This window comes from Danio aesculapii, chromosome 17 (assembly GCF_903798145.1).
Source record: "Danio aesculapii chromosome 17, fDanAes4.1, whole genome shotgun sequence".
Taxonomy (NCBI): domain Eukaryota; kingdom Metazoa; phylum Chordata; class Actinopteri; order Cypriniformes; family Danionidae; genus Danio; species Danio aesculapii.
Window position 1 is genome coordinate 7173343 of NC_079451.1, and position 12086 is coordinate 7185428.

At 37.6% G+C, this 12086-nt stretch overlaps 1 protein-coding gene across 1 annotated transcript in view; it reads left to right on the top strand.

Annotated features, from left to right (window-relative positions):
• The window catches only part of slc25a21 (solute carrier family 25 member 21), a 197881-nt gene that overhangs the window by 122704 nt on the left and 63091 nt on the right, over positions 1-12086 (top strand). The window contains exon 3 of the mRNA XM_056476979.1: positions 3906-3954. Coding sequence (XP_056332954.1) covers positions 3906-3954 — 49 coding nt within the window. The remainder of the gene's footprint in view (positions 1-3905; positions 3955-12086) is intronic.

A 12086-nucleotide genomic window follows, 5' to 3' on the forward strand; every position in this document is an offset into this window, starting at 1 on the left:
TTGGAAGTAAACTATTTGTACTTACTTAAGCTGCATACATTCTACCCAGAATGCATTGATACAATATGTTAAATTGTTCTCTGATATCTATCTGTCACCATGAAATTCAGGAACTGAATTGATGATACTTTGCTTAAATCAGTTCTGAACAATAAGCCCTAAATCCCCCGAAATCTGAAGTAAATGATGGAATGTTATTCTGGGACCATTTCCTGCTTCACAAAATTACTGCAATTAATTCACTGTAATGAAAATGTTTATCAAGTGGCGTGGCATTTTAAAAAGACATCCTTTACCATAGACTTCACCTCAGCGTCAAGTACAGATGGGTCTGTTCCTCCAGCTGTCTCGCTGCTGGGATGACTCTCACAGGCCTCCTTCTCTTTTATTTCCTCAGGATGGATAGAGTGCTGAAATGGAAAACATGTGTCTCCTGAGTGCGTAACATTATTTTCCCCTGTGATGCCCTGACAGCCGTGATTAATTAATGATAAACGTTACTGCGTTATATCGCCTTGGGCGACAAGGAGACTGTATGACATACCTAATTTGCTTCCTTTCTCCTCATTTTCGTCATACTTATGCATAATCCACAAGCTTTCACCAGTCCTACTGGTAGGATTTGTTTATGAATATATGCCACATTTTCTGTTCAAAAGACTGACATTTCCCGACAGGTAACATGCAAAAAGACAGACAGCACCAACCTGTCTGTATAGCCTTTGTATATGGGTCAAAGATGAGACATCCATTTTGGTTTATAAAGGTGCTTATGTGTAAATGGAAGGCATATTAAACATATTAATGCATTAAAAGTAGCTTTTGTGAAATACAGTTTCAAAATTATCATAATGTTAACTTAATAAAATAAATAAATAAAGAAGAATAATTAATCATGCTAATTTACATATCATAATTATTTTAACAAGTATAACCAGTCAAATGTATAGTTTCAAGGAAAATGCCAAAATAAAGAGATTTAAAATGAAAATGAATTAGTATTTTTGAAATGAAATCTTTTTTAAATAATACATTTAAATAATGCTTGATAATAAAACAAAGAGTGTGTGTGTGTGTACGTTTTTGAGTCTTCTGAAGCATAAAAATACCATAATATGTTTGCAGATATTTAAGAAACATGCTAAGTGAACATTCTTGTTTATCTGAAAAACAATGCTAAAGTCAGACATTCTGTTTTGAAAATGTGCATTATGTGTCAGAACGTCTGTCTTTGTTTTAGTTCTTTTAACCTGTCCATTGCCAGTTTAGCCAATTATATTTCAGCACCCTGTGTTGCATTGTTGGAAAACCGCTATTTTATTCAATTATTTGGAAAGACTCTCAAAGCATGGATCTGTGACCGAAATGCGACCTCTGGTGGACAGTAGCAGACTCCGAAATGAGACGCAGATTCAGAGTTCCACATGAGGCTATTAATTAACAAATAATATAAATATTACAAACGTAAACATTAAGGGAGCAGGTTATATTGTAATCCTGTTTACTAACAACACACTACGTGAGGAGATTAGCAGTGATAAGCAATTGGCTGTTTGCCTCAAACAAAACACGACAGAAATTTAAATACAGCCATTCAGAAGCGTAGAATATGCACTTGCTCATGAAAAGGTTTATAATCTATTTAATACATATTAATCCTCTTTAACATTATTAAATGAAGATGCTGAATCACTGTGTGTTTACACTGAGTCAGTTTTAAAATAGAAGATCTGAGGTGACCTATCTGCTGCTGCTTTCAGTAGTATAGTAATAAATGTCATGTAAAATGTCATTCAAACTCACATTATTAGCATTTAACACTGAATAAAGCACATGAGGTGTACCTGAGGTGATCATTGTCAGTTTTCTGTTGTTTATCTGCAAGAAATAGAAGCCATTTCTAATATATCAATTTGAGGTGTTGGTTAGAACAAAAACTCCTTTTAATAGAAAATATTCCTTCCATCATGTGCTGTTGCTTTTATGTAGAACACAGTTTAAATCAGTCTTTAGGCTCCATCGTCAGACTCCCTCCTGTTAGTCCTCAATCTGGCAACCTGCACTTGCGTTTGTTTTGATCTAGGAATGCAATGCCTAGTTCAACCACTGGGTGTCAAATTTACATACTGTACCTTTACTATCTCATTAAGTTATTCTTGTTTTAAATATTGACAATATATTTTTTGGCATACAAACAGTTTTTTTTACCGAATGCGTCTTCTGTGAATCATGGTAGATATAAATGATAGCCTTTTTGTCAAAAATTTAATTAAGCAGTTCAAAGGCATCAAGTTGACAGTTCATAATTATACTGTTATGACATTTTTATATATATATTATACAGTATGTGACTAAATTAATCTAGCTGTGAAGCTATAATTAGAACACAAGACAAATTGACATTACATTTTAAAATGATTTCTTTTAACTATATCTTTATCATTATAGATATCCTCCTTGGTGTGAATTAGCCTAAAGTCACAATAGTGGACCACAATTCCTCTTTGGAATTTCTCTTGATTATTACTTTCCTGGAAAGTCCCCAAGGAAGCAATGTCTTATTTATTGACAATGCATTTAATGGAAGAAATTAGAATAGGGCCATATTTTTCAGCAGCTGTGTACACACAGAGGAATCTGTGAAGGAAACCATTCAAATAAATGCCTGAACAGAACTGAGAATTGTGATGCGGATGCGTAATTGTGCAAAAGTGCCTCTACAACCACATTGCGATGAATTACACTCATTTAATCTACAGTAACACCCCCTCAAACTGCTACCATAAACAAAATAAGAGGCATTCTACGAACTGTTTAGCATACAACAGAGACTTTATACTATTTACATAACTTGCAGCTCAACACTGATGCGATTTTAACAGTTGTTCACCATCTCTGTTAAAAGTAACCTGATCTGTGTGGTAAGAACGATGTCTTTTGCAGTGTGAAATCCCCATTATTCAGCATGTTAAACAGCCCTCACCCCTTCTGTCATGGCCCGAGCGCTTATGAACTGGAATCCTGGCATTAGAAAGGCCATTACGGCAGCTTCTCTGTGGGCCGGTCCAGATAAAATAGGATTCGAAAATACTTTGGGATTTTACGTCCATCAGCGCGTTGGAACCGAATAAAATGGATGATGGTAATGACTTGCAGGCCAGGCGAGCGCAGCGTCCCACGTCTCTGCATGGAGGCCATTTTGTTGCCAGATCCCTTACCGCATGCTTGTCAGTTGCAGTGGAGTGGCAAGGAGGCAAAAACAAGATCAGAGTGACGAAGGTGGCTGCTGGCCAAATAGCTCCTGTCGGATGTGAGTTCAAGGGACTCTTACATACGTAGGGATTTTTTGGGGGGGAAACCTCCGCCTGCTGAATACTGACACGGACAAACCACACACATTTACCCAGACAGACGATGAATGGAGTCACACAAACATCTGTGACTTTTTATTTGTATTTACAAATATATAGACGGCGGTGTATAATTCATCACCATTTTAACATGGCCAAATGTTTGTGAATTAGGTCAAAAGTTTGAGTCTCAGGAGACTTTGCGCTTGGCAGGATCTTGAGGAGTTTGTATGAAATAAAGCTGTGTGTGTGTGTGTGTGTGTGTGTGTGTGTGTTTTGGGATGATTATGCAGTTGAAACTTTTGCTGTACAGTGCAGTAAGACTTTGAAATTGGATTATGCTGAAATGTTACTTTAAAACGCTCAGTGAAATATGACAAGAGAGAGTGAAAGAGAAGGAAAGAAAGCTCTGCATTTGGTAATGACAGCTTAATGGCCTGTGAGCGAATAATAACATGTTCGGTTGCGCTCATGTCCCGTTTTAATGACCGATTTATGTCCGTTTTAACGGGGCAGTGTTACAGATACGTAATTACTTCTTTTTGTCTTCTGTAGGTCTTGTGGAGATTTGTTTGATGCACCCGTTGGATGTTGTGAAGACCAGGTAAAATAGCATTCATGTCATTCTCCTTCATTCATTTCACTTCTTAAAGGGATAGTTCACCAAAAAATTAAATTCTGTCATCATTTACTCATCCTTTACCTGTTGACAACCTGCTTGACTTTCTTCTATTAAACACACAAGTAAATCCAGAAGAAATCTGGAAACCTATAACCATTTACTTTCATAGTATTTGTCTCAGCTTTCTTCAAAATATCTTGTTTTGTGTTCAACAGAAGTTCTTTGTGTGGAAGTTGTGGAATATTTCTTAGGAAAATGAAATGCATCATTTACTTATTCTCCCACAATGTTTAAGGAATACTTTTTAATGTCCTTAAGTTGCTCGTCTCATTATTTCACGTAATTTATCTAAAAAAATCTATTATTTTCATACATGTGTTTCTAAAAGATCATGTGAATCAGTGTTTTATTAAAAAAACAGCACCAAATGGCTCTCCTACATCAAATGCCTGCCTCGTACTTGCTTTGCCTCACAATCAGTGCAGTAGACTTTTGAGCATAAAACTAAGAATGAAAATTGAATTAGAGACATATTATTGGGGATTTACAGTTGCACTTCTACTTTCAGAACTGCCTTAAAGTCAGTGTGAACAAAAACTTGAACTGAAACATCTTGAAAAGCTGATATTTATTCCAGTATGTTGTTGTACACTGCCTGACGAAAGTCTTGTAATTGAACTCAGTTGTAAAAGATCAGATTTTTCAGATGAATCATCTGTTGAACTTCATCCCAATCATCACAAATACTGCATAAGACCTACTGGAACCTGTATGGACCCAAGATTGTGCTAGAAATCAGTCAGGTTTGGTAAAGGAAAAATCATGGTTTGAGGTTACATTCAGTATGGGGGCGTGCAAGAGTTCTGCAGAGTAAATGGCAACATCAACAGCCTGAGGTATCAAGACATTTGGGATGCCCATCACATTACAAACCACTGGAGAGGGCAAATCCTTCAGCAGGATAGCGCTTCTTCTCATACTTCAGCCTCCACATCAAAGTTCCTGAAGGCAAAGAAGGTCAAAGTGTTGTATGGTTGGCCAGCACAGTCACCAGACATGAACATTATTGAGAATCTAAAGAATATTGATGAACTCTGGGAGAACTCTGCTTTCTTTGTCATTTCAGTTGACTTTAATAAGTTATTTGAGTCACTGCAGAGATGTATGAATGCAGTCGTTCAAGCTCATATGAGTTATACACAATTTTTATTGTTTTTCCACTGCACCATGACTTTATATTCTATACTGTACATTATTTCTGTTAAGTGACGAGACTTTTGTCTTAGCAAAGATACCAAATACTTCTGATACCAAATGATCAACTAGAAGTCAAGTTATTATTTGTTGTTCCTAAAACTTGGATAGGCGACAAGACTTTTGCCAGATAGTGTACTTACAACTGAAACCGAATATTGTGTACATTTAAAAATATGAAGTTTGCTGTTTGCTCAAGCTACTTATTTAAAATTAGAGTAAACAACACAAATCGATTGTGTGAAACCCATCATTGATAATGTGATTTGTTGTGCATTCAGAGATGCCTTTTAATCATCTGAACCAGTCGGGTCATTCTCATCTGACCTCTGACATCAACAAGGCATTTTCACCCACAAAACTGCCACTCAATGGACTTTTTCTTCTCTTTTGGATTTTTCTTTGCAAATGTTAGAGAGTTGTGTGTGATTCCAGTATGTTAACAGTTTCTGAAATAATCACAACTTCAATGGCTACGTTACTGTACATCTAAAGTCACCTGAATCACCTTTCCTCCCCATTCTGATGCTTGGCTTGAACTTTAGCAGACACCATGACTATGTCCCCAAATGCATTATGTGGCTTTCACATGATTGGATGATTAGATATTTGTATAAATTAGCAGTTGAACCGGTGTACCTAATAAGTAAAAGGTAAAAGTAGTCACACATCAGATGAGCAGTAAAGACCTGTTTTTTTATTGTTCTTTTATTTTTCAATAAATTGGTCAGTTTTAATAAAAATCAGAATTTTATTTCATATGTCATTTACTGTAATTAAATTACTTGAAAAGTAATGTACACTGAAAACTAATGAAACGGATTACTTTAAATGTTTAGGTCATTTATTTAGAGCTACTTATAATATACATGCCCTACAATATAGTATATTTAACAGTTGTGTAAAAATCAATTTAGACATGTGGAGTAATTGTATTTTTTGTTTTATATATATATTATAAAAGTTTATTTATACACTTTTCTGACAATTGATATTGAAAAAAAAAAATGACTATAGATGGTGTTTCTATAAGTATTACATTTGTAAATAAAGCTAAAGACCCAGTTTGACTTTAAAGAAATTAAGAAAGTTTCATGTTATTTATGTTGAGATTTGTTGGGATTTCATGTCATTTTCAGTTTTTTCTTTACTGAGTAATTCCATTCTTTTTCAGACACCGTGATTAGAAAAGTAATTTAAATACAATATTAATTATCTAATCAATTACTGTTTGAAGTAATGCCATGGTCACACTAGAGTTTGTGCTTGCAAAATTCTGTCATACGGCAAGATGATTTAGATGTTAAAAAAAGCAGGCGATTGGTCTATATTTTACATTTCTGTACAAAGAGGTCATGTTTTGATCTTCTATTGGTCTCAATAGTGATGTGATTTCGTAGGTCACAGTTCACCAAGCTTGATCATTATAAAGCTGCGGTCACACTGGGCTTTTCCTCCCATAGACTTCCATTCATACGCACGCGAATGCGTCAGACTGGAAACACGAGGTCATGCATTAAGTTTCGCATGTTGCTGCGGTGCAAAGTTCAAGCTTGGTGAACTCTGACCTGCGAAATCGCATCACTTGACTGCATGAGACCAATCGAGGATAAAAACATGACCTCTCTGGGCAGAAATTTAAAACATGGAGCGATCGCTCGCTTTTTTAAATATCTAATCATCTTGTTTAATCCCGCCCCTTTTCGCAGCGCCGTACGACAGAATTTCGCACACACAAAGCCTAGTGTGACCGTAGCTTCAACCCAGCAAACTGTGGAAATTTTCGCATGAGCTTGTGTTTCCGGTCTGTTGCATTTGCATGCATATGAATGAAAGTCTATGAGGAAAAAAGTGCAGTGTGAAGGCTCGTACACACCGGGAAACTTTTCGCTTGCGTTTATCATCAGTGGTTTTCCACATTAAAGCCCAAGTGATTTACACTGGCGTCGAGATGAAGAGAATACAAAATCACTCTTTGACGTTAGATGGCGCTTAATGAAAAACAGAACGACCCCGGTGCACAGGGTGATACTACACAACTTTAATAAGAAGAGAGAAAGTTGACATGCTTGTTGTTAAAGATACCGGCAATTCGCAAAAGCATGGATGGTATGCTCAACGTTCATAACGCCTCTGTGCATCTTCTTCATTGTGCTCTCACATTGACAGCTTTGTGCTTGAGCGCCTCCAAGTGGTGTGTACTGTAACTTCAGCAGCTCCATAAACGTGAACAAACGTGCCAATCTGATTGGTGTAGAATGTTTTGACGTGGCGCATCAAAACCAGAAAACGAGCATGAGGCGTTTCTTTAAAAATGACGCTTCTACAGCTGCCGTTTTGCGCTTTTGGGGTACACTATCACATTGGCACCCTTTATTTAGTCACGAGGCATTAAACGTCAACAAAAAACTTGAGCAAAAAGCATTCCAGTGTGAACGGGCCTTGACCGTGGCCTAACACAACTCTGGTCGGGCTTTATAGGGTTAACCATTTATTGGACCAAGAACTATATATGGTAACTTCGTTGACATAGTTTTTTATGAAGTCATAAAAGTTCTAAAGTCTTCTTCTGACACAGTTTTTTTTTCCAATCAGTGCCCTATAAGGGAATTTACATATGCAATAGCCTGATTCCCAAACAAATTACGATAATGAGTAGGAATTTCAGTCAATTTTAAATTAGAAATGAACCGGTTTTTCTTCTCAGTTGAATTCACTAAATGTGATGCTTACATATGCAACTTGGCTTAGTGTTATATAGTAAAGATGCATGTTACACATTCTGTCAGAACAATCTTTATGAAAATAAAAAACAAGAAAGAAGGAATGTTAAATAGAGGGAAAAAGCAAATGAATCAGTTCCCTCACACTGGAGTCGCTCAGTATGGAGTAAACAGGTTGTGAGTCGGTACTAAACCTTTACAGCTTTTGGGTGCCCTGCCAAGACCTCTGACTCTGTGAATAACACCCCTCACACATACGCGATGAAGTTTCACATTTTCCGCTACCGTGTTCTGGTAAATAAACTTTTTGAGATGATAATTAGGTTGTGTATTTCTACTTTGAAGAGGAAGCGGGATAGTCAAGGTGGCTTATTTGTGTTGCGATGCGTGGATTTGCATGTGTTTGTTTGCGGCTGTGTGTCTGTGTGTACTCTTGTAGCGACATTCGATACTCTAGAGTCCTGTAGAGTGATTTAGGATCTAGTTGTGCTGGTAGAGGTTTATTACAGGTAAGGCCACAGTTAGGCCGCTCTCTCCTCACACGGGGTCAGGGTTAAAAGTGCACTCTCTATTTTCTTTGTAATGCTCTTCCTCAAGAAGTGATAAAAGCCCTGTCTAAAGAGCGCCAGTTTTATTTATTTGTTTTCTGTGGGTTTTGCTGTTTGAGTGAGCGCAACTAGTCAACTGCATAGCGTATGTAAGTGTGGCTTGCATATGTGCTCTGATCTATCTATCTATCTATCTATCTATCTATCTATCTATCTATCTATCTATCTATCTATCTATCTATCTATCTATCTATCTATCTATCTATCTATCTATCTATCTATCTATCTGTCTATCTGTCTGTCTGTCTGTCTGTTTGTCTGTCTGTTATATTGTTATATCCTTTGTTATGTTATTAATATCTAATTTCTATCTATATGTCTTTCTATTCATCCATCCATCCTTCCAATGACCCATCCATCAAATTTTCTGCCCATCGTTTCATCCATTGTTGTATTGTTCTAAGATTGTATTTTCCATTAGTTCATCCAATGCTGTGTCCAATGCTGCGTCCATCAGTCTATTCAACCATCCATCAATCCATCCATTTCTTCTATCTAAAGTTCAAGCAATCCGTCCGTCCATCCATCCGTCCGTCCATCCATCCATCCATCCATCCATTAATACATTTCTCCTATCCAAAGTTCAAGCAATCTATTCATCCATCTATCCATCCATTCATTTCTTTTATCCAAACTTCAAGCAATTCTTCCATCCATTCATCCATCCATCCATCCATCCATCCATCCATTTCTTCTATCCAAAGTTCAAGCAATCTGTCCGTCCATCCATCCATCCATTTATCCATGTACTTTTTCTATCCAATGTTCAAGCAGTGCTCCCATCCATCTATCCATTTCCTCTATCCAAAGTTCAAGCAATTCAACTATCTATCCATCAATCTATCCATTTATTTCAAGAATTTATTCTCATCAGTAAACCCATCTGTCTTAAGCACTCTGTCAATCTATTAATATTTAATATAATATCTAATTAATATAATCTAATTAATATGATATCCACATCTATTTATATGTTCATCTGTCCATTCATCGATCCAACATTATATCTATATGTAATCCTATCATCTGTCAATCTATCTGTAATCTATCCATCTGTTGAACAATTGTTAATTTGGCCTGTCTATGCATCCATTTAACCTTTCTGTCTACAGTTTTTAACATTTCTTCCATCAAAGGTTCAATCAATTATTGTCTGCTAACAGAATATTAACATTTTCAACATTTCAATCATTCAGCGTGTCAATCTGTATATATTTCATTCATCATACTAGCTGTCTGTCTTTTTTTCTGTTGATACGTATACCTATATTTCAACCAACCTAAACCAGCCAGCCAACCAACCAACTAACCTAAGCCTATCAACTGACCTAAACCAACCAACCCACCTAAACCAACCAACCAATCAACCGACTTAAACCAATGAACCAACCAATCAACCTAAACCAACACACCAACCTACCAACTGACTGACCTAAACCAACCAACCAATCAACCTAAACAAACACACCAACCAACCAACTGACCGACCTAAACCAACCAACCGACCTAAATCAACCAACTGGTGTAAACCAACCAACCAACCAATCAACCAATCAATCATCTAACCTAAACCAACCAATCAGTCCACCAACCAATCAGTCCACAAACCGACCAACCAACCGACCTAAACTAACCAACCAACCAACTGACCTAAACCAATCAACCGACCTAAACCAACCAACCAATTAACCAACCTGAACCAACCAACCAATAACCAATCAACTGACATAAACCAATCAACCAAACAACCAACCAATCAACCGACTTCAAGCAACCAACTAACCTAAACCAACACACCAATCAACCAACTGAATGACCTAAACCAACCAACCAACCGACCTAAACCAACCAACCAACCTAAACCAACCAACCGACCTAAACCAACCAACCAACCAACCTAAACCAACCAACCAACCAACCAACCAACTAACAAACAAACATGTTCTCTTTTAGTTCCTTCTTTCCCTTCTTCCTTCCTTCCTTCCTTCCTTCCTTCCTTCCTTCCTTTCTTTCAACCATCCATCCATCCATTCATCCATCCATCTGTCTTGTATTCTGTTTACTGTTCTATTCACAGTTCTAACTGTCTGTCTGTCCTTTAATCAATCAATCAATCAGTCAGTCAACAATCAATCGATTTTTCTGTTTATTGATCCAAGCATCCAGTAGTTATTCTATCTGTCTGTTCTTTATCTGTCAATGCTTCTATCTGTCCATCTACTACTCGCTCCATCCATGTTCTGTCTATTATTCTTTCATTCTATCTGAAAATGTTTTGCTCTGTCTGTCTGTTTTGATCAAATTTTTCAAATTTTCTAAATGTTCAAATACGACTTTGCCATGGAAGCAAGCTTCAAGTGTTCAAACACTACTTACATGTAACCTACAGAAAATATAAAAATGGAGTGTTATATTTTTCATGTTCCCCTTTCTCTTTCCCTCTCTTTCTCTTGGGTTTTCAGCCACACTAAAGCTGGCTAATTGGGGGAATGAAAGGTTAGTAGAGCTGAAATCTATTAGCATAGGTCTCAGAGAGCTGCTGCAGCACAAATGCCCAGCACACCTCCTCTCCATGAGAGCTGCAGGAATGGCTCCTATTAGTGACTGGCTGCCGCTTTAATGTCCGCTGCTCCAAATTAGATGCCAACTAGAGTGAACATTTTCCCCCCTCTCTCTTACTTCAACAAGCCGCCGTGGTAGAATCAAAGGCTTTTTTTGTGAGGGGGACCTGAGAAAAATGTATACTCTGGAATACATATTTACCCTGTGCAAATGAGGGTGCTGGAGCCATGTTGAGGCGGAGACAGGAATTAGACGACTGAGGGGGCCGTCGATCACACAAACTCACAAACAAACATCTGGAAGCAGATTAGCAGAACATTAAGAGGATGTATTTCAAGGCCATGATTGTTTGTAAGGTTAAATCAATGTTTACTTTAAATCTTACCTCCATTTTTCATACATGTTTATATTCAGGATCAAGCACTTCCAGCTGAATGTAAAATTACAGGTCCTTTCTCCTCTGACTGTCATACAAGTCGCCGGCTTATATCCAGATGATTTCCTTCACAAATAAACGTCACTTCAATAGGACAGGCCTATGTAACACTTATATTCATTTGCGTTCAACGGTGCTCATTTCTGGGTTGGAATGTTGGTGTTTTTTTCAAAGGGGGCTTGCTAGGGTGAGCGCAGGGGTTTTGGGGGTTAGTTAGACTTCTAAGGAGACAGTGAGACTGGAGTTACAGCTTTTCATTAACCTGGAAACCACCTAGTTACATGGTTCATGGGCTGGTCTCAGCTCACTTGGAGGTAACAAAGGGTGTCAGGCGGCACATTCGGCAGGGGGCGGCTGCTCGGGGCACCCCATCTGACTCTGATCATCATGCCGGCCGCCCTGCCGCACTCATTAGAGACCAGGAATGAGCTTGCAATGCTCTTGTTGAAGGGCTCCGGTTACGTTGCATCACCCCACCTCAAACATGCCAAAAACTCCTCCTACAGTCTGTGTTCTTGTTTTTTTTTTTGT